Here is a 27888-nt window from a genome sequence, read left to right as displayed (position 1 = left end):
CCCAAGATTGCTCACCTACGCATTGGTAATGCCAAGCCTAGAATTCTGGCTATTCTCTGTTTCTGTTAATTTTCAAAATTAGCTCAATAAATGTCAGAAGACAGGAAGAATTTGCTTCATTATCATAGGGACTTAACAAAGTAGGGATTTTTTAAATAGTTGCCTCTTCCAGAGACTGTTAGACCTCATGGTTTATAAGAATTGATAATTACATCAGATTGCAAATATCAATACTATATCCATTTTAATAAGTATAAATTTTCTTTTTGATACTAGAAGCTGTAAGTATGCTCTTTACCTAGCAATGTTTTTCTTGCAAATTTATGTTTAATGTGCATGATTAGGGGAACATCAGCATAAGTGTTAATAGCATTTAACTGCTGCTTAAAATTTTTGAGAAGAGGCCAGGTGCATTGGCTCATACCTATAATCCCAGCTCTTTGGGAGGCCCAGACAGAAGGATCACTTGAGGCCAGGAGTTTGAGACCAGCCTGGGTAACATAACAAGACTGTCTCTATTTTTTAAAAAAATACTCAAGCCTGTAATCCCAGCACTTTGGGAGGCCGAGGCTGGCAGATCACAGGGTCAGGAGATCGAGACCATCCTGGCCAACATGGTGAAACCCCGTTTCTACTAAAAATACAAAAATTAGTTGGGCATGGTGGCACGTGCCTGTAATCCCAGCTACTCGGGAGGCTAAGGCAGGAGAATTGCTTGAACCCAGGAGGCGGAGGTTGCAGTGAGCCGAGATTGCGCCACTGCACTCCAGTCTGGCACCTGGCGATGGAGTCAGACTCTGTCTCAAAAAAAAAGAAAAAATAGCCAAGCATGGTGGCATGCTCCTGTAGTCCCAGCTACTTGAGAGGCTGAGGCAGGAGGATCACCTGAGCTGAGGAGTTTTAGATTACAGTGAACTGTGATCACCATTGCACTCCAGCCTGGGCAGCAAGAGTGAAACTCCATTTCAAAAAAAAAAAATAACCTGTATTACAAAATTTACTTAATTTTCTGTCTTCTTCCACTATAATGTGTGCTCCATTCTGTTTTTGTCTCTTTTGTTCACAGGTATTTTTGTCTCTTTTGTTTACTTACTATATGTCTAGCTCCTGGAACAGTGATTAATAAAAAATAGTAGTCACTTAATAAATATCTGTAGACTGAATGAAGACATAGTCCCAGACTTTGAGATGTCAACTATTGAAGCATAATGGTTAAGAACATAAGCTCTAGAGACAGAGCTGGGTTCTAATTCTGATGCTATGACTGTGTGAAATTGTCGAGTTACCTAACATCTCTAAACCTTCATTTGTAAAATGGAGCTGTTAATAGTACCAAGACAAATCTGTATCAAATGCTGCATACCTACATTTCACAAAAATACTCTGTCTCATTCCCTTATAGTTAGCTTCCTTTACCCAAGTTCTAGAGTCTAATGATCTCTTCTCAAAAAACAAAAAATTTTTTGAAACGGAGTTTGGCTTTTGTCACCCAGGCCTGGAGTGCAGTGGCGAGATCTCTGCTCACTGCAGCCTCCGCCTCCCGTGTTCAAGAAATTCTCCTCTCCCAACCTTCTGAGTAGCTAGGTTTACAAGCACACACCACCATGCCTGGCTAATTTTTGTATTTTTAGTACACGTGGGGTTTCAACATGTTGGCCAGGCTGGTCTCAAGCACCTGACCTCAGGTGATCCACCTGCCGTGGCCTCCCAAAGTGCTGGGATTACAGCAGTGAGCTACCACGCCTGACTTTAATTTTTTAAACTACTTTATTGAGGTATTACTGGTGTACGAAAAGCTGTATATATTTATTGTATATAACTTAATGAGTTTGGAGATAAGTATACAAACATAAAACCAGCACCACAATCTGTACCATAACCCAAGCATCACATGTAAAAGTTTCTTCTTATCCTCTTATTTATTAAGTATATGATACAGTATTGTAAACTGTAGGCACTGTGCTATATAATAGATCTCTCAAACTTAATGATTTTGAAAGTGAAACTTTGGACCTTTTGACTAATACCACCTTTTTCTCCAGCCCCCAGGCCCTGGCAGTCACTGTTCTACTCTGCTTTGATTTTTCTAGATTCATCACATACATGGTATTATGTAGTATTTGTCCAAAAAGTATCTGGATTAATTTCACTTAGCATAATGTCTTCCAGTTTCATTCATGTTATCACAAATGCCAGGATTTCCTTTACTGAATAATATTCCATTGTGTGTATATGCCACATTTTCTTTATCCATTCATCTGTCAGTGGACATTTAGGTTGTTTCCATGTCTAGGCTATTGTGAATACTGCTGCTCTGAACATGGGATTTCAGATACCTCTTTGACATACTGATTTTATTTACTTTAAATATATACCCAGAAGTGGAATTGCAGGATCATATGGTAGTTCTATTTTAAATTTTTTCAGGAACTTTCATCCTGCTTTTCATAGTAGGTGCACCAATGTATATTCCCATCAACAATGTACAGGGTTCCCTTTTATCCACATCTTAACTAATAATTGTTTGTTTTTTTAGTATAATGGTCATCCTAACAGGTGTGAGGTGATACATGATTGTGGTTTTGATTTGCAGTGCAAATCAAATTACCTGGATAATTGGTGATGTTGAGCACCTTTTCATTTCCCATTGGCCATTTTTTTTGTCTTCTGTGGAGAAATGTCTATTTAGGTCCTTTGCCTATTTTAAAAAATGTGTTATTTGTTTGAGTTTTGGGGGTTTTGGCATTCAGTTGTAGGAGTTTCTTATGTATTTTAGATATTAACCATCCATTCATAAGTTATAAGGTTTGCAAATATTTTCTCCCATTCTTTAAGTTGCCTTTTCATGTTGTTGGTTGTTTCTTTTGTTGTGCAGAAGCTTTTTAGTTTGATACAGTCCCATTTGTCTATTTTTGCTTTTGTTTATGGTGCTTGTGGTGTCATATCCAACAAATCATTGCCAAGGCCAATGTCAAGAAGCTTTTCCCCTGTTTTCTTCTAGGAGTTTTACAGCTTCAGGCCTTATATTTAAGTATTTAATCCATTTTGAGTTTATTTTTGTATATGGTGTAATATAGGAGTCCAATTTCATTTTCTTGCATGTATATCTCCAAAAGTAATCCGTTTTGTTAAGAAAAATAAAGTGTACAAAGTGGGATGGCAGGGAGTAAATAAGGTGGGTGAGCAAAGCTTCATTGAGAAGTTGTTTGAGCAAAGTATGAAGGAGGTAAGGAAATGATCATATGATAAGACTGTTCCAGGTAGTAAGAACAGCAAGTGAAGGTGCTATAAGGCAGGAGTTCAGGTGTGCTCAAGAAACAGCAGCAAGGCCTGGGCAGCTGGAGCCAGTGAGTAAAAAGGAGAGGAAAATATAAAGGGAGAACACAGAGGTGTGGAAGCGGGAATCAGAACATATGGGCCATTGCAAGAATTTTGGCTTTTGCTCTGAGTAAGATGGGAATCAATGGGTTTTCAAACAGAGAATGACATAATCTGATATATTTTAAAAGGATCATTCTGACTTCTATACTAAGAACAAATCATAAAAAGATAAGGGCCGGGCATGGTGGCTCACGCCTATAATCCCAGCACTTTGGGAGGCCAAGGCAGGAAGATCACCTGAGGTCAGGAGTTGAAGACCAGCCTGTCCAACATGGTGAAATCCCATCTCTACTAAAAATATAAAAAGTTAGCTGGGCATGGTGGTGTGTGCCTATAGTCCCAGCTACTCAGGAGGCTGAGGCAGGAGAATCGCTTGAACCCAGGAGGTGGAAGTTGCAGTGAGTCGAGATCACACCACTGTACTCCAGCCTGAGTGACAGAGCAATACTCCATCTCGTGTATGTGTGTGTGTGTGTGTGTGTGTGTGTGTGTACATATATATCTTTAGATGATCAGGATATTTGAGTATGGATTAGATACTAGATGATATAAATGGTATTTTTAAGTATGAGAATGGCATGGTAATCATATTTAAAAGAAAGGTTATCAGTTGGAGGTATATATAGCAGTATCTGCTGGTAAAATTATTAATATCTAGATCTTGTTTTCAGTGCTGCAACAAAAATAAACAAAAATGGGAGGACTGATAAAGCAGGTAAAATGTTGATAATTGTTAAAGCAGGTGATGGATGCATGGGATTCATTATATTATTATATGGAGTTCATTATACTCTTCCATCTACTTTTGTATATATTTGAAATGCCCATAATAAAAAGTAGACAGTGGCCGGGCATGGTGGCTCATACCCATAATCCCAGCACTTTGATAGGCCAAGGCAGGAGGATCACTTGAGCCCAGGAGTTCAAGACCAGCCCAGGCAACAAAGAGAGACCCTCTCTCTACAAACAAACAAAAAAAATTAGCTGAGTGTGGTGGCACATGGCTGTGGTCCCAGGTATTCAGGAGGCTGGGGTGGGAGGCTCGCTAGAGCCCAGGAGGCAAAGGTTACAGTGAGCCAAGGTCGTGTGAATGCATTCTAGCCTGGGCGACAAAACAAGACCTTATCTCAAAAAAAATGTAGAGAGAAAAAAAAATGTATATAACATTTTACTTAGTAATTCTACATTCAATAATTTATCGTAAAGGAATAATCAAGAAAAAATAACAAAATAAATACCAAAAAAATAGAACAAAACCCAAAAACAAACCAAAAAATTATTAGATATTCTGAAAGATAAGTAAAAAGATTCTCATCTTAGTGTTCTCATAATAGCTAAAATTTGAATAACCTAAATTTCTAACAGTTGGAAAATAAAAACTGTGGTATAACCCATGCGGTAAAATACATGCAGTCCTTAAATTGTTTTCAAAGACAATTTAATGTTGTTAAAAATTGTCACAATAAAACATAAATTGAAAAAAGCAGAATGGAAAATTGGATACAATTTTATCACAATTTTGACTAAAAAGTATCTATAAATATACGTATGTATTCTAAGGAATAAGAGTCTCACTCTGTCACCTATACTGAAGTGTTGTGGCACCATCATAGCACATTGTGACCTCAAACTTCTGGATTCAAGCAGTCCTCCCACCTCAGCCTCCTGGGTAGCTTGGACTACAGGCAAGCACCACCATGCCTGGCTATTTTTTTTAATTAAAAAAATAACTTTTGGGCTAGGCATGGTGACTCACACCTGTGATCCTAGTACTTTGGGAGGCTGAGGTGAGTGGATCACATGAGATCAGGAGTTTGAGACCAGCCTGACCAACATGGTGAAACCCTGTCTCTACTAAAAATACAAAAGGTAGTCGGGTGTGGTGGCAGGCACCTGTAATCTCAGCTGCTCAGGAGGCTGAAGTAGGAAAATCATTTGAACCCAAAAGTCAGAGGTTACAGTGAACCGGGATCACACCACTGCATTCCAGCCTGGGCGACAGAGTGAGACTCCATCTCAAAAAATAATAATAATTTTTCGTAGAGACAGTCTCACTATGTTGTCCAGGCTGGTCTCAAACTCCTGGCCTCAAGCAATCCTCCCACCTCAGCCCCCAAAGCACTAGGATTACGGGGGTGAACTACCATGCCTGGCCCTACAAATATTTATAGATAAAAGACATTAAGGAAATATGCTAAATGATTAATAATATTCTTTATCTCTAAGTGATAAAATTTTAGATCTTTTGATCCTTTATACTCTTTCTAAAATTTTCTTTGATATACTTAACCCGTTTTATTAAAACAAACAGAAGAGGGGAATGTAAATTAGTTCAACCTTTGTGGAAGACAGCGTGGCAATTCCTCAAAGACCTAGAACCAGAAATACCATTTGACCCAGCAATCCCATTACTGGGTATATACCCAAAGGAATATAAATCATTCTATTATAAAGATAGCATGCACGCACATGTTCATTGCAGCACTGTTCCCAATAGCAAAGACATGAGGTCAACGCAAATGCCTGTCGATGATAGAATGGATAAAGAAAACGTGGTACATGTACATCATGGAATACTATGTAACCATAAAAAGGAATGAGAAGATGTCCTTTGCAGGGACGTGGATGGAGCTGGAAGCCATTATCCTCAACAAACTAATGCAAGAACAGAAAACCAAACACCACATGTTATCACTTATAAGTAGGAGCTGAACAGTGAGAACACATGGACACAAGGAGGGAGAGCATCAGGAAAAATAGCTGATGCATGTGGGGCTTAATAGCTAGGTGATGGATTGATAGGTGCAGCAGACCACCCTGGCACACGTTTACCTATGTAACAAACCTGCACATTCTGCATATGTATCCTGGAACTTAAGAAGTATTATTTTTTAAATTCAGGACATCAAAAAAAAAAAACAAAAAACAAGAGAGACTGTAAAAGTTTCAGGTTTAAACCTTTTGATCCAGTAATAAACCTAATATAAGGATAAGGAAATAGGCCAGGCGCAGTGGCTCACAACTGTAATCCCAGCACTTTGGAAGGCTGAGGCAGGTGGATCACTTGAGGTCAGGAGTTCAACACCAGCCAGGCCAACATAGTGAAACCCTGTCTCTACTAAAATACAAAAATTAGCCGGGTGTGGTGGCGCATGCCTATATTCCCAGCTACTTGGGAAGCTGAGACAAGAGGATCACTTGAACCCAGGAGGCAGAGGTTACAGTGAGCCAAGATCGTGCCTCTGCACCTCAGCCTGGGCAATAGAGCAAGACTTAGTCTCAAAAAAGCAAACAAACAAAGGAAATAGTCAAATATGGATAAAGATTCCAAGATTCATGTTCCAGGGCATTCACTGAATTGCCGGGTTTTATTTGTTTGTTTGTTTTTCGAGTTCCAGTGATTCTCCTGCCTCAGCCTCCCAAGTAGCTGAGATTACAGGCACACACCACCATTCCGGCTAATTTTTGTATTTTTGGTAGAGAAAGGGTTTCATCATGTTGGCCAGGCTGGTCTTGAACTCCTGACATCAGGTGATCCGGCTGCCTCAGCCTCCCAAAGTGCTGGGATTACAGGGATGAGCCACCTTGCCGGGCTGAATTGCTGTTTTTATTAGCAGAAAAGTTGGAAATGTCTAAGTGACCAACAAAGGAAGAATGATTAATTGTGATCCATCTATATTATGCAACTACTAAACGTTTTCAAAGTATGAAATACAGAAAATGCTCACGGTATAATAAAAAGAAAGCTTGGTAAATTACATGTTCAATATGATTTCAAATACATTTTTTAAAAATGAAAGATTGGAGACAGACAAAATGTGAGCAGGTTTGTGGTGATTTTAATTTTTCTGTTTTTTATTTCTGAATTGTCTACACTGATCATATATTAACTTTATAATTTAAAAAATTTAGTCTGATCGTGGTGGTGCATGCCTGTAATCCCAGCACTTTGGGAGGCCAAAGCCGGTGGATCACCTGAGGTCAGGAGTTCAAGACCAGCCTGGCCAACATGGTGAAACCCAGTGTCTACTAAAAATACAAAAAATTAGCTGGGCGTGATAGCATGCATCTGTAATCTCAGCTACTCGGGGGGCTGAGGCAGGAGAATGGCCTGAACCTGGGAGGTGGAGATTGCAGTGAGCCGAGATTATGCCATTGCATTCCAGCCTGGGCAATATGAAACTCCGAATCTGATTTGTATATAATGAGGGAAGCCTTTTTAGCTGTATGTCTCCTGGCAGTGCTCACTAGTCTGGTAGCAAAATTGGGCAGTAGGGGATGGTAGTCATCTAGCATTAGATGTGCTTGGCAAAGGTTACAGGAATCCGTGTTGCTCATCTACTTCCATGGTCAGCGTGAAGATGTTTTTTTTATAAACTGTAAAGTTCTACACAAATAGTAGTGGTAGTTTTTGATCTATCCCCATGCCACTGTCCTAATTCAAACCCTCATTATTCTTACCTGAACTTATTGACTGCTCTTCCTGCCTTCACTCTCTCTCCAAATCGTCTTTTACATTACTGCCCAGAGTTCTTTTTCTGAAGCACTGGTAAGATGGTGGTGATTCTTTTTTCCCCCTTCAGAAACCTGCGTTGGCTATCTATGTCTGAACTTTTAAGCCACAAATTTGAGGCCTTTTGAAATGTGATCTCAAACTACCTTTCTACCTTAATTTCCTACTACATCTCCATGTACTGTTTGCTTTGTCCTCATCATCCTGCCTACCTTTCCCTAAATATGCAAGGCTTAGCTAACACTCTGTTCTTGCTCATGCTACATCGTGTAAAACATGTGAAGGACAAACTTTGGACTTAGAGTTAAGATGATTTGTATTACTGCTTTGATTCTGCTGTTCATAGGTGGCTATGTGGCTTTTATTATTTTAACCTCTTTGAGCCTCAGGGTTTTTTTAAATTAATTTCTTCATCTTTATAGTGTTAATACCTACCTCAAAGAATTGTTAGAATTCATTCAGATAATGAATACAAACGCATGTTGTAAGTAGATGCACAGTACATATCTATAGCATTATTTTCTACCTACCTCTGTCAGTATGCTTTTGACCTCAAATAACAGAAATCCAACTGAAAATGACTTAAACGATGAGGAAGCAACTCTGGAGGTAAGGCAGTTCCAGGGTTTTTTAATTCAGCAGCTCATAGCATCGTCCTACTATCTTCCTGCTTTGTACTCTTTGTTTTGTTCTTTTGGGCTTGTTACGCTCATGGTCCTAAGATGGCTGCTAATACTCTTAGTTGTCACATGAAGACAGCAATGTTCAGGTACAGGAAAGGAGAAGTCCCATTAGTATGCCCTTTTTTAAGAGTGAGGAAATCTCTCTAGAAGCCTTTCCCCCACCCCCCACCCCATAAACTTTGCCTGATGTCTAATTCATGGAAATTGTACCAACGCCTAACCAGTCATCAAATCAGCTAATCTTCATTAGCTTAGACCAATCATGATTCACCCCCTGGTACTGGCCCTCACCTCTCCTGAAGGAACAGATGCTCAGGAAAAGGACAAAGTGGGGGCTTTGTTAGGGAGGGAAAAGATTACGATAGCATGATGTCTTCGGGGTTGACCCAGGTTTGTTAGGGCAAGGAGATGAAAGGAAGAAGTGCTAAGTAGTAAATCAGCATAAAGGGGAGCTTGCTTTTGGTGACTCAAGATTTCACTTAGGCATCATACAAAATGATGAAAGAACAGACGGGGTGGGAATAATGTGAACCTTTGGTTTCACTAGCTTTACATTGCAGTTTCAAAGTTTATCTTTATGTCCAAGTAGGTATGCGGTGGAACTGATGAAGACCCTGATGATAAAAATGCACCCTTTCGGCAACGGCCATTTTGCAAATATAAAGGACATACTGCCGATCTCCTTGATCTTTCATGGTCTAAAGTAAGAAATTCTTATTTGAATCATATTTTAATTCTGTTTATAAGGAGCTGATGCTGTAGTCTCAAAGCACAATTTCTTCTCTGGGAAACGTCAGATTTTTTATCTTACGGCCTTCAACTGATTGGATGATGATCATCATCATCATTATCACTATCTGCCAAGTAGCATTTTAGGCACTGAGGACACAGACAAAAGTTGAGTACTTGACACGTGCCCTGTTTATACCCTCAAAACAACCTTATGAGATTGTTGATGTTTCCTTATCAAGGATTTAAAAAACCAAGGATCATACATGTTAAGAAACATGCCTAAAGCCGTATAGCTACAGTTAGGGGATTTTAGGTTCAAACCATGTGACTTTGGAGCATTACTCTGTAGCCCATTCCAGTGTCACAACAGTTAATCACTACAAGGAAACAGGATGACAAAAATAACAAATGTGGTGGCATACGCCTATAATCTCGGCTATTCGGGAGTATATTTTCTTTCCTGATGTTCTTTCCATTCTATCTCTTAGGACACAACAGTAATATGATCTAGTATCTATCCAGCTACCTAATTGTCTCAAGTGAGTAATGTGCATTTTTAAGGACTGGTGCCAGCCTATAAACAACCTGGTCTTTCTGGTCCCTGATGATATGAATATAGAACACCAGTCTGTGAAGGGATAAGTACAGACACCAAGAGTAAACTGTTTAGAAGTGTTTATGGCAGTTTTTCAGAATAAGTTTATGCCTGTTTAATCTTTTAAAACCTAGGCTTCTATTTTATATAATAATTATAAAATGGGGCTTATATTTTATATGCCTTTTATTTTTATTTCATTTTTGTAGTAATTGTTTTCTGTATTTTAAAATAGTTTCAGTCCACAACTCATTGGAAATTTAAAAAAAAAAAAAAAAAAAACAGTCCTTCACCAGTCTGAGAAGCCCCAGTCTAGATGAGTTATTTCAATGAGGTGCTGCCTCATACAGGAATGGTTCCTAAGGATCTATCCTAGTATCCCCAGCCCCTCCACCCCACCCCCATCCAGAGGAAAGGAACAAAATTTCTGCAGCAAGATTCTAAGCCCCTCCAGAGTAGGAACCAGATACTATTTTACTGTTTGTTTGTTTTTAAACACCAACTCAAACCAGATATTGTTTCTCTTTAATGTCTAGCACAGTGTTTATAGTCAGTTTTTCTTTGTCGAAGATGTATTTTGTGCCATTAACAATAATTATTACCCTGTTAATTCTTACAGTAACAACCCCATGAGGCAGACAAGCTTTGATTTTTGTCTCGATGAAGAGATTGAGCCCCTGTGACCTATCTAAAATCACAAAACTAGTTATGGGTAGAACTTAGGTTTTAATCTAATTTATCTGACTTCCAAAACCAGTGCTTAGTTTAAGAAAATTATTTAATTTTGTTTATTTAATAAGTATTAAATTATTATAAAAGAACAAGTCTTTCTTAAAGAATACTTATTAAGAACAAGTCTTAACATGTCTTCTGCCCCTTCACTTAATATTTTAGGGATGTCCACGTACCTCTTTCATATGCTCAAAGCAGTGAACTTTCGCAGGAATTTAATACAGTCAGTTTTTGGTTTTTTGTTTTGTTTTATTTTGTTTTGTTTTTGTTTTTTTTGTTTGTTTGTTTGTTTTTTTGAGACGGAGTTTCGCTCTTGTTACCCAGGCTGGAGTGCAATGGCGCGATCTTGGCTCAACGCAACCTCCGCCTCCTGGGTTCAGGCAATTCTCCTGCCTCAGCCTCCTGAGTAGCTCGGATTACAGGCATGTGCCACCATGCCCAGCTACTTTTTTTTGTATTTTTAGTAGAGACGGGGTTTCACCATATTGACCAGGACGGTCTTGATCTCTTGACCTGGTGATCCACCCGCCTCGGCCTCCCAAAGTGCTGGGATTACAGGCTTGAGCCACCGCGCCCGGCCTTGTTTTGTTTTTTGAGATGGAATCTCACTCTGTCTTTAGGCTGGAGTGCAATGGTGCGATCTCAGCTCACTGCAACCTCCATCTCCTGGGTTCAAGCAATTCCCTGCCTCAGTCTCCCGCAGTAGCTAGGATAACAGGCATGGGCCACCACACCCAGCTAATTTTTTTGTATTTATAGTAGAGACGGGGGTTTCACCATGTTGGCCAGACTGGTCTCAAACTCATGACCTCAAATGATCCACCTGCGTTGGCCTCCCAAAGTACTAGGACTACAGGCATAGACCACCACGCCTAGCCAAATAAAGTCAGTTTTCATGAACATAAGTTCATAACTGTTTTTATACAGTTGTTATTAACCAACAGGAAATTATAAGGCAGACTGCATTTATTCTTCAAAACTTTTCTGGAACTGAGTGGATCTTGAAAATTAAAGTTATTATTATTATTTCAAAGATTATTATAGATCTTCTAAATTCTATTTTTTAATTCCTTATTTTTAATCATAAAGTATACCATCTATTTGAAAACAGGTATACCACATAAAATGTGTCTACCTCACAGGGTTGCTATATAATGTGAAGAACAATGCTTTACACATCGTAAGTATGTAATAAATGTCATCATTGCCTTGATTTGTTTAGCACCTTTAGGCACATCAAAGAATACAGGGGTGTCAGTTGAGTTTTCTCATTCAGTATAACTCATAGTTCTCCTCCTTAAATAGATTATGTTTAGGAATTAATGAGCTTCTGCCAGCTGAAAGCTTTTGATAGATAGATGGTTGGTTCCTGGACAATGGGCCCATCACAGTGCCTAAGTCAGTTACACTACCATCTTCTAGCCTTGAACATTCTATAATCTATTCTGAAAGATTTGACAATTGCTCTTCTCTAATTTTCTTGCCTAGGGTTTGACAGGTACACGATAACTTTTCATTTCCATGCTGCATTATAGGATAATCTTTTGAAGACATTTTAAATGACAATTAGAGATCTTTATGAGTTAAAATTCACCAGTGCTATCAATGTGAAAACAACTGAACTAAAGTGACAATAAAATGAATAGATGCCTTATACGGATAGCTAAGTTCCAGTTTATGCAGGCAATAATAACTGAGGCACACCATAGTTCTCTGCTGCTGCCTGGCAAATTTCTTTAGACATTGACAAGATCCATCCTAATTTCAGAACAGGTAATGTGAAAAAGTTTTACAATCAGTGAAATATGGTATTTAACTGTTTGCGAGAAAATAGGATCATCCAAGTGAATTTGATAATCTTTTGTTCTTTCTAATGCTGCATTTAACAATAACAAAACTGTTGGGATACAAAAACCAAAAGTTCACTTTTATTGTATAAATAGGGTTCTTTTTCATATAGTGATAACCTAATCAGTGTCATTTTCTTCATAGAACTACTTTCTTCTTTCTTCTTCAATGGATAAAACAGTCAGATTGTGGCACATTTCTAGAAGAGAATGCCTTTGCTGTTTTCAACATATAGATTTTGTCACTGCCATAGCTTTCCATCCAAGAGTAAGTAACTGTTTATACATGTTTTTGTTACCCTATAAGGAAGGTGAGAGAACCTGGTTTCTCTAGAGGGCAATTGGATTACAGGAAAAAAAATTATTAACAGCTACATAGTTATGAGCAATTTAATTTTGTGTTTCATTTTGCTTTAGAAATGAGAAAGTAAATATTCTGCTGATCTACAGTAGAAAAACTGGGGATGTTATATTCTAAATGTAACAGTAAAAAGTTATCCTAAATCTTTATTAAGACATGCAAAGTATAAATAATGAAATTAAGTATCCTGTTAAAGATGAGAGATATTGCAGATGGAGGAAGAAGAGACAGCAGATGGATAAATGAGAAAGGGAAGTACCTCAGCAGAAATAGAAGACTGGGGAGGGAAGAGACAGAGGAAAAAACTGAAAGAGGCAAAGACCAAAATACAAGGCATACTGAATTTGTATTGTTGGTCTTGATATCTCTTCTTTATTCCTTTTCATTATGAAAATTATTTCATATCTTTCCCCCAGAAAGCAAGCATTTCATATGATTTCAACCAAAGAAGAAAAATCTGCTGTCATGGAATTGCAGACCTATTATATGCCCTTAGAGGAGAGAGCCACCAAATGCTTAAGGCTAAATTAGTTATAGTTTTTTGCAACTGTAAGCAAAAAGGAAATCACATGTTGGTGCTGACTACACTAGCTTGATTAAAATAAGCAGAGGTCTCAAGCTGACCCTAGTGACAAGTTTCCCTCACCTATGTTGATGTTACGGTCACATTTCCAGTGGTGTCCTGAACTTTATATGTTTAACACCCATTATCTTTTTAATCATATTCACATTTCTTCATCTTTTCCCCCAGATGAAGGAGAAGACTGACTTGTTTTCAATATGCTTTCCTTCCCTGAGCAGGCTTATAACATAAGCAGTGATAATTCTGAACCCTTAGAAGACTTAGTTAAAGATTTTTGAAATTTACAAACATTTAATCTAGGCCTGGCATGGTGGCTCACGCCTATAATCCCAGCACTTTGGAAGGCTAAGGTGGCTGGATGGCTTAAGGCTAGGAGTTCAAGACCAGCCTGGGCAACACAGTGAGACTCCACCTCTTATCACATACATACACAATTATGTTAATACTTACCAGTTTTGATGATCGAGTCATTAGAATCTTCTTTCTGAAAAACACCCCCATCCCTGTCCCCTATACATATAACAAAAGGATGCATTTACCCCGTCAGCCACTGTGAGCAAAATCTTTCTATCCATAAATCTTTCCTAACTCTGTTTTAACTATAAAGTATCAGGGTGGAAAGAGATATTTGGTTGTGATCGTTTTCTTTCTCATTCTTTTTCTTTTCTTTTTTGTTTGAGACATGGTCTCACTTTGTCACCCAAGCTGTAATTAAGTGGTGCAGTCTTGGCTCACTCCCACCTCAACTTCCCAGGCTCAAGCGATCCTCCTGCCTCAGCTCCCCAGGTAGCTGGCACTACAGGCATGCACCACTATGCCTGGATAATTTTTGTATTTTTAGTAGAGACAGGGTATTGTCATGTTGCTCAGGCTGGTCTCAGATTCCTGGACTCCAGCAATCTGCCCATCTCAGCCTCCCAAAGTGCTGGGATTACAAGCGTGAGCCACCCCACCCATCTGACTGTTTTCCATGCAGTATTTTATTATTTATTAAAGTTTCTGTTCAGCCAGGTTTTTGTTATTGTTGTTGTTGTTGTTTTTGAGACAGAGTCTCTAGACTGGAGTGCAGTGGTGAAATCTCAGCTCACTGCAGCCTCAGCCTCCTGTGTTCAAGCAGTTCTACCTCAGCCTCCTGAGTAGCTGGGATGACAGACATGCACCACCACACCCAGTTAATTTTTGTATTTTTATTAGAGACAGAGGTTCACCATGTTGGCCAGGCTGGTCTCCAACTCCTGACCTCAAGTGATCTGCCCACCTCGACCTCACAAAGTGCTGGGATTACAGGCATGAGCCACTGCACCCAGCCCAGCCAATGATTTTTCACAGTGCTTTTATTTGATTTTATTTTGGAAACTATAAAGCCCTATTTCTAAAAATTTTACTGACCTGGAGTGTTTTTAAGAAGGGCTGGGATTAGCCAGGCGTGGTGACACATGCCTGTAATCCCAGCTACTTGGGAAGCTGAGGCAGGAGAATCTCTTGAACTTGGGAGGTGGAGGTTGCAGTGAGCCGAGATTCTGCCATTGCACTCCAGCCTGGGCAACAAGCAAAACTCTGCTTTAAAAAAAAAAAGGCAGCGGTGGCAGGGGAGCTGGGAAAGAATAGGGTAGTGATGAGTTGTTTTTTTTTTTTTTTTTAGGAAATAATATGACTCTTACTATAATGTCAAAGGAAGCAAAGTAGCAGAGGTATAAAAGAAATAGCAAATCAGGCCGGGCATGGTGGCTCACGCCTGTAATCCCAGCACTTTGGGAAGCTGAGGCAGGTGGATCACCCGAGGTCAGGAGTTCAAGACCAGCCTGCAACATGGTGAAAACGCATCTCTAATAAAAAGACAAAAATTAGCTGGGCATGGTGGTGCCTACCTATAATCCCAGCTACTCAGGAGCCTGAGGCAGGAGAATTGCTTGAGCCCGGGGAGGTGGAGGTTGCAGTGAGCCAAAATCCCGCCACTGTATTAGCAAAATGGAGACACAGACACAGACACACACACACACACACACACACACACACACACACACACACGTAAAAATTCTGAATTAGAAGACTAAAGTATTTTTACCTGTTTGGCTCTTCTACTGGCAGACATTGAATAGAGCCTACTATACGATAACACGGAAATGTCCATTATTTATAGCTTCTCTTAGACAGGTTTCAGAGATGGGTAAGAATAATAATCTTTTGCAAAGAACAGAAACTCTTAGGGTGGAGGGAAAGGGGAAAAAAAAGAATAATCTTGGCTGGGTATGGTGGCTTACTCCTGTAATCCCAGCACTTTGGGAGTTTGAGGCAAGAGGATTACTTGAGGCCAGGAATTCGAGACCAACTTGAGCAACATAGGGAGACCCCATTTCTTTCTTTCTTTCTTTCTTTTTTTTTTTTTTTAGATGGAGTTTTGTGTGCTTGTTGCCAGGCTGGAGTGCAATGGCATGATCTTGGCTCACCAAAACCTCTGCCTCCCAGGCTCAAGTGATTCTCCTGCCTCAGCCTCCTGAGTAGCTGGGATTACAGGCATGCACCACCATGCCCAGCTAATTCTGTATTTTTAATAGAGATGGGATTTCTCCATGTTGGTCAGGCTGGTCTCGAACTGCCAACCTCAGGTTATCCACTTGCCTCGGCCTCCCAAAGTGCTGGGATTAAAGGTATGAGCCACAGCACCCGGCCAGGGAGACCCCATTTCTATAAAAATTTTAAACATTAGCCAGGTATGGTGGTGTGCTTCTGTTATCCCAACTACTTGGGAGGCTGAGGTGAGAGGATCACTTGAGCCCAAGAGGTTTTGGCTGCAGTAAGCCGTAATCAAGCCTCTGTACTCCAGCCTGGGCAACAAACGGAGACCCCATCACCAAAAAAAATACATGTATATATATATATCTTATGTTGCCAAAATCAGAACAAGCTTAGTGGTAGGACTGATTTAGTTTAAAGCAGGTGTCTCAACCCTAGTACTATTGACATTCTTTGTTATAGGAGGAGTAGGCTGTGCGTTATAGGATGTTTAGCAGCATCTGGCCTCTCTACCCACTAGATACTGGTAACATCCTGATCCTCCCACCAGTTGTGACAACCAAAATGTCTCCAGATAATGCCAGATGTCCCCTTTGTGATCAAATTGCCACAGGTTGAAAATCCCTGGTTTGAGAGCAGAATTTGAATAATGAAGCAATTATCCGTTGACATGGTGTTAGAGTTCCAAAAATGACTGGTTTTGGGGGCCACTAACCGATGTTGCTCTTTTATCCAAACATTACATGTATCCCAGAGGAAGGTATAATATAGGATAGATTTCCCATAGCATGTTCCTGAAAGGTATAGCGCCTCCCCTAACACGCCCCCCCAAAAAAAGTCTGTGGTTAAATATGTTGAAAAATGCTACCTACTTTATCCTCTTTTTGGAGGTTCAGAATGCAGGTTAACTGAGAATCATGCTTAACTTTCTGTTACCCAGAATTTCTCAAAGTTACTTGATCACAGAACCTTCTTCCATACACTACACACTCAAACACATTATCTGTTACCATCCGTATCTTGCGAAAGGTAGTTTAAGGATATGATAAACTGATTAGAACCTTATTTCTGCAAAATGAATAGTGAGGTTTCTAATTGTTACTGCTTTCGGTGCATAAAATAATGCTTGCTTAAAGAATAGTAATTTTTAAATGAAAAAAATTTTTTTTTGACGGAAGTCTGTCGCCAAGCTGGAATGCAGTGGCACGATCTCAGCTCAGTGCAAACTCCGCCTCCCAGGTTCGAGTGATTCTCCTGCCTCAGTCTCCCTAGTAGCTGGGACGACAGGCACGTGCCAGCATGCCTAATTTTTGTATTTTTAGTAGAGATGGGGTTTCAACATGTTGGCCAAGATGGTCTCAATATCTTGACCTTGTGACTCACCCACCTCAGCCTCCTATAGTGCTGGTATTACAGGCATGAGCCACTACACCCGGCCCTGAAATCTGCATTTTTAAACTATTATAATAGACTTACTGATTTGACATGCTAATGAGTTTTTTCTTGATGGGGTAAAATGGAAGCTTTCTCTTTTGCCACCTTTTTAGGATGACAGGTATTTTCTAAGTGGGTCATTGGATGGAAAGCTTCGCCTTTGGAACATACCTGACAAAAAAGTGGCTTTGTGGAATGAAGTAGATGGTCAGACGAAATTGATCACAGCTGCAAATTTCTGTCAAAATGGCAAATATGCGGTAATTGGGACATATGATGGCAGATGTATTTTCTATGATACAGAGGTAAGTGATTGTTTTATGTAAATTATATAATTTTATACTTAGTAAACACTTTCATGATTTTGAACAAGTTGTTTATCCCCTCTGAGCTTTAACTGCATTTTGTCTAAATTGGGACAAATAATACCATGTCTGTCTTAAGAGTTGGAACAGATGACTTTTGAAATTTCTTCTCATTTGAATTTTAAAAAAAAATTTTTTTTTGAGATGGAGTCTCACTCTGTCACCCAGGATGGAGTGCAGTGGAGCTATCTCGGCTTACTGCAACCTCTGCCTCCCGGATTCAAGTAATTCTTGTGCCTCAGCTTCCCAAGTAGCTGAGACTACAGGCACATGCCACCACACCCAGCTAAATTTTGTATTTTTTGGTAGAGACAGGATTTCACCATGTTGGCCAGGCTAGACTTGAACTCCTGACCTCAAGTGATTCACCTGCCTCAGCCTCCCAAAGTGCTGGGATTACAGGTGTGAGCCACCACTTCCAAGCAAAAAGAATTCTTTTATAGAGACAAAGTCTCACTCAGTCTGTCACCCAAGTTAGAGTGTAGTGGTGCATTTATTGGCTCACTGCAGCCTCAAACTCTTGGGCTCAAGCAATTCTCCTGTCTTAGCCTCCTGAGTAGCTAGAATTACAGATGCAAGCCACCACACATGCTCGTAATTCTAATATGTTAAATGTACGATTCATTTTTAGCATTTGAAATACCATACACAAATACATGTCCGATCTACTAGAGGGCGCAACAAAGTTGGAAGAAAAATTACTGGCATTGAGCCTTTACCTGGAGAAAATAAGGTACTACAGTATTCAAAACCATGTCTCTCTATACTATATGCCTAGATTCTTGAAAGTTAGTTATTAATATCTTGACAAAAAATGTACTCTTTTTCTTGTAGAATACTACTTTTTCTAGTTTTGGGGTACATTTGTATGTATGTAACACCCTTTTTGGGTTGTAGTTTAACTTGTATTAAAAGATGGTATTTTTAACTTCTCATTTGATCTACTTTTAGATATTGGTAACCTCAAATGACTCCAGAATCAGACTATATGATTTGAGAGATTTGTCACTCTCCATGAAGTATAAGGGTTACGTCAATAGCAGCAGCCAGATCAAAGCAAGTTTCAGGTAAATTGGCAATGAGATATTCCCAAAAGAGATCAGAACATTTCTCACTACTTCTATTTTTCCATTGGTCTATGCCTTATGTTTAATGGGGTTTTTCTTTTCACTTTTGCAACTGGTATTTTATTATCATGCAATACTTTACCTTGTCCACCTATATAATCTATAGGATTAGAATTTCCCCTGTTCCACAGATGAAGAAACCAAGACTCAGAAAATTAAGTCATTGGTCTAAAGTCTTAGTTGTAGAGCCAGGATTAGAAAACTCTCATCTCTAAAGTTTTCGCTTTTGTACCTTTGTTTATGCTTTTAAGAGGGGGCTCATTCTGCCACTCCCCTCCCTGCCACGTTGTCTTGAACCTTTTAGGAAAGGAAGGAACCTTTTAGGACACTAAGAAAGCATTTTAACACCACACAGCCCAGTGTCCTCTATTCAAAACTTTACATATCATTATTATTTAAATTTCTAATTTGGGGCCAGGTAAGGTGTTTCACACCTGTAATCCCAGCACTTTGGGAGGCAGAGGCAGACGGATCACCTGAGGTTGGGAGTTCCAGACCAACCTGACCAACATGGAGAAACCCCGCCTCTACTAAAAATATAAACTTAGCTGGACATGGTGGCACGTGCCTGTAATCCCAGCTACTCGGGAGGCTGAGGCAGTAGAATCACTTGAACCCAGGAGGTGGAGGTTGCAGTGAGCTAATATCACGCCATTGCACTCCATCCTAGGCAACAAGAGCGAAACTCTGTGTCAAAAAATAAAGGGTAGGGGACCGGGCACGGTGGCTCACGCCTGTAATCCCAGCACCTTGGCATTTTGGGAGGCCTAGGCAGGTAGATCACAAGGTCAAGAGATCGAGATCATCCTGGCCCGCATGGTGAAACCCTGTCTCTACTAAAAATACAAAAATTAACTGGGTGTGGTGGCACATGCCTGTAGTCCTGTCTATTCAGGAGGCTGAGGCAGGAGAATCGCTTGAACCCCAGAGGCGGAGGTTGCAGTGAGTCGAGATCATGCCACTATACTCCAACCTGGTGACAGAGGGAGACTCTGTCTCAAAAAAAAAAAAGAAGAAAGAAAGAAAAAGAAAATTTTGGGTTCTGGATACTCTCCTGAAATTGGGTTAGCTGTCTTTTCTTCTTTCTAGACCTCTTCTTTCAGCCCTTCTCTTAACCAATTCTTTTTTCTTGAATTATACAGTAATTACCCAATAATTCAACTGGTAAAGTATTCTGCTTCTGTCTTTCACACCTTAAATTATCGTTCTTCCCAACGTAAATTAACTAACATCATAGTTACCTAGAGCATTGATGCAAATACAAGTGCCAGGCCACTACATCATACCTAACACATTTAGAACATCTTGAGTGACACCATGAGTCTACGTATTCGACAAGATCCTTCGTGTATTATTTTAGGTATCACAAAGTAGGAAGCACTGATAAAGGAAACCTTTAAACATACACACTCACATTTTGTTTTTTTCTTTCTTCCCCAAATTCAGCCATGATTTTACTTACCTCGTTAGTGGTTCAGAAGATAAGTATGTTTACATATGGAGTACTTACCATGACCTAAGCAAGTTTACTTCAGTCAGGAGAGATCGTAATGACTTCTGGGAAGGTATTAAAGGTAAGTAAATACTTGCTTTTGTGTGTCTGATAAGAGAATCAGGTTAAAGTGGATATATACTAGAAGTAAATTCATTTAGGCATTATTTTAGAGAGGCAGTTTGACAGTGATAAACTGCTTTGCATTTGGCTTTGCTTGTTTGATTTATCTATACTAAGGAAGAACTTTGGTCTAAAGTTTGAGAAGTCAGGGAATTTCAGAACTTATATGTGGCATTTTTTTAGAAAATATTTTTGAGTTTTAAATCGGAGTTACTTCTATGTTAGTTTTTAAGGATATTTGGTATATAACATACACTGTCGTGTTTATCTTGATGTTTGGTATTCCATTTGTCAATTATCTCGAAGTAAATTTTTTCCACAGCCCACAATGCAGTTGTTACATCAGCCATCTTTGCTCCAAACCCAAGTTTGATGTTATCTTTGGATGTGCAATCTGAAAAATCAGAAGGGAATGAGAAAAGTGAAGATGCTGAAGTTTTGGATGCCACACCTTCTGGTAAATCTTTATTTGTCCTATATTGTTTCTAGTCAGCACTTAGTAGCATCATTTATCTCATGTCAATATAATGAGGTTTTCACTAGTATAAAGAATTTTTCTTTTTTCTTAAGGCAGCGTCTTGCTCTGTCATCCAGGCTGGAGTGCAGTGGTGCAGTCACAGCTCACTGCAGCCTCAACTTCCCTGAATTCAGGTGATCCTTCCACCTTAGCCTCCTAAGTATCTGAGACTACAGGCCTATGCCACCATGCCCAGCTAATTTTTGTATTTTCTGTGGAGATGGGGTTTCACAGGCTGGTCTCAAACTTCTGGGCTCAAGAAATCCACCCGACTTAGCCTCCCAAAGTGCTGGGATTACAGGTGTGAGCCACCAACGAATATTTCTTGTTTGCAACTTAATGGTTGTCAGATATCCATTTCTGAACATGTCAGTAATATATTTCCTGAAAGTTTTACTTCTTTTACATTCGCCTGAGAATTAAAAATGAAAAATTTGGATGTTTATAACTATTTATAACTAACCATTCTCTTTAGAGAAGTGCAAACAATATATACAAATGTAAACCTTCTTTATTATCTGTCTCTTCTACTAGTCTGTAATCTCCAGAAGACAGAGAGTTTTCATGTCTTATTTATTGCTGTATTGCCAGTGTCTTACACAGTGCTTACCTACATATAGTAGGTGCTTAATGAACAGCTGTCTTATGAAATGAATTAAACCTAAATGAAGCAGGGCTAATTTTTCTACTTGCCGCAAGTTAACAGCTTCTCGAGATAGGTGGCTGTTTACAAGTTTGTATATTTTTAGTAGAGACAGGGTTTCAACATGTTGGCCAGGCTGGTCTTGAACTACAAATTTCTTGCCATTTGTAGCATATGCTTTGAGAATGAGTATTAATTCCAGTTTTACAAAGTGCTCATATTAGAAAGGAAGAAGAAACTCAACAAGTAATATTGAGTGCCGATCAGTTATATAAAAATCTGTAATAGTCCTGCTAGTCCTTAAGAGTATGGTAAGACTATGAAAATTTGGACCAACTATTAGTGAAAACAAGTTTGTATTATTAATACCAATCGTGGCTGAGCATGGTGGCTCATGGCTACAATCTCAGCACTTTGGAAGACCAAAGTGAGCAGATCACTTGAGATCAAGAGTACAAGGCCAGCCTGGCCAACATGTTGAAACCCCGTCTCTACTAAAAATATAAGTAGCCAGGTGTGGTGGCACATGCCTGTAATTCCAGCTACTCAGGAGGCTGAAGCAGGAGAAGTGCTTGAACCCAGAAAAGTGGAGGTTTCAGTGGGCTGAGATTATGCTACTACACTCTAGTGTGGGTGACACAGCAAGACTCTGTCTCAAAAAAAAAAAAGAAAAGAAAATTGTGCCAGGCATTGTGGTGTGTACCAGTAATTCCAGGTACTTGGGAGGCTAAGGCAGGAGAATTGCTTTAATTTATATATATATAAATTGTTTTTAATTTTTAAATCTATTGCATAATAGTTTATTGACTGTATTGTCTCACACTACAGATTACAAACAGGTCATAAAGCCACAAGAATAGATACAATATACAAAGAGTGCTTCTAAAGTATTTGAATGCTAAAAAGTTATCAAGTACTTTAATCTCAAGTAATTTTTCTTGTACTATTATTTACACTATCTACTCCACTCACTACACTATTCGTCTTTGAAGAAAAATTTTGATAACAAAGATGAACTTCAGTCTAGCACTTCTCAGTGCAAGATACAAAAATAAACCAAGTTAGAATGATTAAACCTTTACTAAATGCCTATTTATGTTGTTTTTCTTTCCTTCTCAGAATCAAATCCAGCTTCTCTCTTCTAACTTAAGTCATTTAAGTTTTTCTTTCTTTTTAATTACCTTTGTTTGTAGGTAGGTAGGTAGGTATATATGTATGTATGTATGTATGTATGTATGAAGGAAGGAATGACTGGGTCTCGCTCCTGGCTAGAGTGCAGTGGTGCAATCATAGCTCAACTGCAACCTTGAACTGTCCTCAAGCAGTCTTTTTGCCTCAGCATCCTGAGTAGCTAGGGCTACACGTACTACGATGCCTAGCTAATTTTTTTTTTTTTTTTTTTTTTTTTTTTTTTTGCTTTTTGGTAGAGACAAGTTCTCATTATGTTGCCTGGGCTGGTCTCAAACGTCTAGCCTCCAAAAGGTTAGTCCTCCTACCTTGGCCAAAGTGCTGGGATTACAGGCATGAACCATCACACCTGGCCTATTTTTTTTTTCTTTTCTCTTTTCCCCAGTGCTACCTTTTTACATTCTATATACCTCCCCTGCACATTCCACAGGAGGTTCTAGCTTTTAAAACAATTTGAGAAAAAGTAAAAAATACAGGTTTTTTTTCTTAACTTCTCAAAAATGTACCACTTTAATAAGGTTCAGTTAACTAACTGGGTCCTTTTTGAAGAGCCAGAAATTTTAGTGGATTGTACTCAGATTTGTGTTTGTCATTTGTACCCACGTAGGTGTAGTCTAAGAATAAACTCTCAGGCGAGGCACGGTGGCTCACGCAGGTAATCCCAGCGCTTTGGGAGGCCAAGGCAGGCAGATCACGAAGTCAGGCATTCAGGACCAGCCTGACCAACATGGTGAAACCCCGTCGCTACTAAAAATACAAAAATTAGCAGGGCGTGGTGGCCCATGCCTGTAATCCTAGCTACTTGGGAGACTGAGGCAGGAGAATCGCTTGAACCTGGGAGGCGAAAGTTGCAGTGAACCAGGATCGCACCACTACATTTCAGTCTGGGCGACAGAGTGATACTGCATCTCAAAAAAAAGAAGAATAAACTGTCTTAAACCCAAAGTGTGGGATCAGAAAATACATCCAATTGCCCTCTTTCTTTGTTCCTGACATATTTAGCAATTTTAGCCCAAATTTTCCTTATGTGTAAAATGATAACCTAGTTTACAGGGTTTTATTAAGAATTAAATATGACATGTATAGGCTGGGCATAGTGGTTCATACCTGTAACCCCAGCATTTCGAGAGGCCAAGGCAGGAGGATCACTTGAGGCCAGGAGTTTGAGACCAGCCTGGAGAGCATAGCAAGACCCTGTCTCCACAAAAAATTAAATAACTAGCTGGGCACTGTGGTGTATGCCTTAGGGAGGCTGAGTTGGAAGGATCCTTTGAGCCCAGGAGTGTGAGGTTACAAGTGAGCTATGATGGTGCCACTGCATTCCAACCTGGGCAAAAGAGTGAGACTCTGTATCTAAATATATATATATATACTTGTATGTGTAAAAGTGCCTGGCAAAATGCCTGGCATGTAGTAGGCATTATTGTTATCATTTTCATTATTATGTGTCTTACAAAGCATTTTATATTGTTTGATGAATTCTTTTCTTCTCTATCCTTTCTCATATCCCTAAGTCCTTTGCTGCTGCTGCTGCTACTGCACAGCACTGCTATGAGATATACCAAAAGGGTGGTAAAGGAATGTTCAAAGGCTTAGGATATGTTTTTAGCACATCTAAGTGAAACCATTTTGTGTGACTCATCCTGTACACAACTTTCCAATTAAAGCTTGGATTATTTTCTTTTTTAAATCTGAAGTTAAAATCTCAGTTTTTACCTATGTATAATAGAGTTAGTTAACACTGAATTTGTTTATTAAATGTTTTTATGCAACTGGCAAATGTAAGAGGTAAGCATCTGTGCCATTCAGCATAGTTATATAGCTTTACAGTAAGGACCATATGGCAAAAGGTTCTGTCAGCATTCACACAGCGAATGTGTCTACTTCATTTCATGGCAGTTTCAGTGTGTCTGCTATACAATAAACCTTACTGGCAACCTTGTTAGACACCCCTGTTAGCAACAGACTTGCTAGCTGATCCCATCCTGCCAGTACTCTAGTCCTGGGGCTGAATGACACACTAGCTTTTTGCCATGCAATGAAGCATTAGATGTCTTAGATGCCCAGGTTGCCTAGGAATAAATCCAAGCATCCAGGCCCCAAGAGACTATAATATCCTCAAGCCAGGGAAAGACCAGGTAAGACAAGGCAAGTAGAAGTGAGCCTCAGAGAGGAGAAGAGATTCAGCAGAATGAAAGAATTACAGGAGCCAGCCAGAAAAGGAAACTGAAAAGGTGGGGAGACGATCTTCTCCCCTGAAGGTGGAGGGTCATGGGCATATGATAATTGTGGCAGCAGATTTCATATTCCTTTACAAACCAACTTAAAACTTTTTTTTGTGCTTTTAAGGTATTATGAAGACAGATAACACAGAAGTTCTTCTCTCTGCTGACTTCACTGGAGCAATCAAAGTGTTTATTAATAAAAGAAAAACTGTATCTTAATTTGAAGTGACATTTAAAATAGACATATCAGTAAGTTTCTATATGTATCAGAACTGAAAAAATATAGTGTTCCAGGCTAACATACTTTTTAAATTTTTATTGAAAGTTGTTCAAATATAATATATTTTTTGAGAGGCAGTGTTAATGATCTAGGAAACCCTGGGGTGATAGAATAGAAAGGAATATGGCTAGAATAACATTGCCAGATATTAGGCTTTATGTTGTGTTTTGTTTGTGTTTTTGTTGTATGATTATGAACATGCACAGGTTTCTGCATGAAAAGATATTAATATATTAATCACATGTGTGTGCCTTTTGGTTACATGCATTAAATCTAACAGAGTTAAATTATTTCAGTGGCTCTTTTGGCCCCTTACTAGGGAAGATAGTCTTGTTTCTAGCTTAAACAATTTTTTTTTTTGCACAAAATTTCATTTTTAAGACAAGTGGTATCTTTTGACTGAGTTATTGTTTTGAAAATGTTATATAGGTTTCCAATAGGTCAATAACCATGTGTAAATGGTTTTTATAAATTTCTCAATTTGGGGACAAGATTTTTTTGTGGTCTAAATTGTGGGCTTAAGATTCTTTTCTTTATATGTGTACATATAATTTTTTTTCTTTGCCACACTGGAGCACAATGTTTCTATGTAAAGAATTATTTTCATTCTTTATCCATGAGCACCAGGCTTTGCTCACTTAAAAAAAAATTAAGCCACATTAAGGAGTGAGTCTTCTTTTTTACAATAATGTAAAAATGAAACTGTTTACATTTTTTTAAAGCATTGTAGTTTTTAAAAATTAAGCTGTTTTGTTTTGTGTTGTTGAATTTGAAAGCCTTTGTAAATATCAATACAATGTACCAATGAAATAACATCTGGGGCAATGGAACCCTGATCATGTTGTTGATGGTTAGCATATGTTTCTGAAAATGAAATATGTGTTATTAAAAGTTGGTCTCCAACACTTGTTTAAACATGGCTTTATTTTTAATTGACTTCAGTAAATGAAGGAATGCAAGAAAAATAAACTCTTGTTTTAATCATTTAAATTTTAGCAAACAGAAGGCCAGATTTAGATCCCTAAATTATAATGCATTAGTTACATACCTTTAAACATTTTTTAATTCTAGCTTTAAATTGAACATGGCTAAGAATTCATCTATATGCTTATATGTTCCTTACTGCATTTGTTTTCAGCATGTAATTGAGAAGTTGCAGGGCCACAGTCATATCCTTGTTAATCTAGCATGGTCTTAGAGTGTTCTGGGCTTTCTAGTAAATTACGTATTGTTTGCTGCTTTCTTCTTGCCAGTGCTGTGCCCTCTCCCTCTCCCCTCCCTTCCCTCCTCCCCTCTCCTCATCTCTCTTTGGTTACTTTGGCTCCCTCATTCTCCTGCACTAACTTCTGCCTGAGAACTTGCAGTCTGCTGCAGTGTTGTTTTAACTGCAGATAACCAGGGTATTATTATATGACTGTCTCCTGATAGGTTTTATACGGTTACTTGAACAAAAAGACAAAACGAGTTAGGATGGAAGCTTAAAGGCATAATACTGACACATGTTATTGCTATATGAATACACTGAATTTGAAAAGGTAGCATCAAAATATATACCCAAAAAATTGAACACTGTTTCTCTTTAAAATGACTATTAGATGGCCAGGCGCGGTGGCACATGCCTGTAATCACAGCACTTTGGGAGGCCAAGGCGGGTGGATCACAGGTCAGGAAATCGAGACTAGCCTTACCAACATGATGAAACCCCATCTCCACTAAAAATCAAAAAATGAGCCAGGTGTGATGGCATGCACCTGTAATCCCAGCTACTCAGGAGGATGAGGCAGGAGAATTGCTTGAATCAGGGAGGCAGAGGTTGCAGTGAGCCAAGATTGCACCACCAGTGCATTGCAGCCTGAACAAGAGTGAAACACCATCTCAAAAAAAAAAAAAGACTACTAGATATTCTCTATACTAAGTGATACAGTATTATTAAAAAGAGCACAGGTTCTAGAGTCAGGTAAACTTGGATTTGCTTCCCTCCTGTTAGCACATTACTTGGGCAAGTTATTTATCCTATATTACTACTACTTTCTTATCTGTAATATGAGAATGCCTAACTTAAATTGCAAAGATTTGCTAAGAAATCATGTACATGTGAAGCTTCATGCCTAACCAGTAGGTATACTCAACAGATGTACGTTTCTTTCTTTTTTTTTTTTTAATTCAAGCTCTGGGGTACATATACAGATCTTGCAGGATTGTAGCCTGGGTACACACACATGCCATGGTGGTTTGCTGTCTCCATCCCTCCATCACCTACGTCAGTCATTTCTCCCAGTGTTATCCCTCCCCAACCTCCCCGCCCTGCTCTGTCCCTCCCCTGGCCCACCACCCCCAACATGCACCACCACACCCAGCTAATTTTGTATTTTTAGTAGAGACGGGAATTCTCCATGTTTGGTCAGCTGATCTTGAATTCCCGACCTCAAGTGATCCACCCACCTCAGCTTCCCAAAGTGCTGGGATTACAGGCGTGAGCCACCACACCTGACCTAAACTGAACTTTTAAAACAAGTAATTTTATTCCTATTTTTCTAATGATACCATGTTATA

At 39.1% G+C, this 27888-nt stretch overlaps 1 protein-coding gene across 1 annotated transcript in view; it reads left to right on the top strand.

Moving 5' to 3' along the window:
• The window catches only part of WDR44 (WD repeat domain 44), a 94724-nt gene extending 67386 nt beyond the window's left edge, over positions 1-27338 (top strand). Inside the window, exons 13-20 of the mRNA XM_003931059.3 lie at positions 9167-9280; positions 12629-12751; positions 17489-17680; positions 18372-18473; positions 18692-18807; positions 20314-20441; positions 20805-20939; positions 25180-27338. Coding sequence (XP_003931108.1) covers positions 9167-9280; positions 12629-12751; positions 17489-17680; positions 18372-18473; positions 18692-18807; positions 20314-20441; positions 20805-20939; positions 25180-25274 — 1005 coding nt within the window. The 3' untranslated portion in view covers positions 25275-27338. The remainder of the gene's footprint in view (positions 1-9166; positions 9281-12628; positions 12752-17488; positions 17681-18371; positions 18474-18691; positions 18808-20313; positions 20442-20804; positions 20940-25179) is intronic.
• The last annotated feature ends 550 nt before the right edge of the window (positions 27339-27888 follow it).

This window comes from Saimiri boliviensis, chromosome X (genome assembly GCF_048565385.1).
Source record: "Saimiri boliviensis isolate mSaiBol1 chromosome X, mSaiBol1.pri, whole genome shotgun sequence".
Taxonomy (NCBI): domain Eukaryota; kingdom Metazoa; phylum Chordata; class Mammalia; order Primates; family Cebidae; genus Saimiri; species Saimiri boliviensis.
Note: the sequence above shows the minus strand (reverse complement) of the source record. Positions and strands in the feature narration are given on the sequence as shown.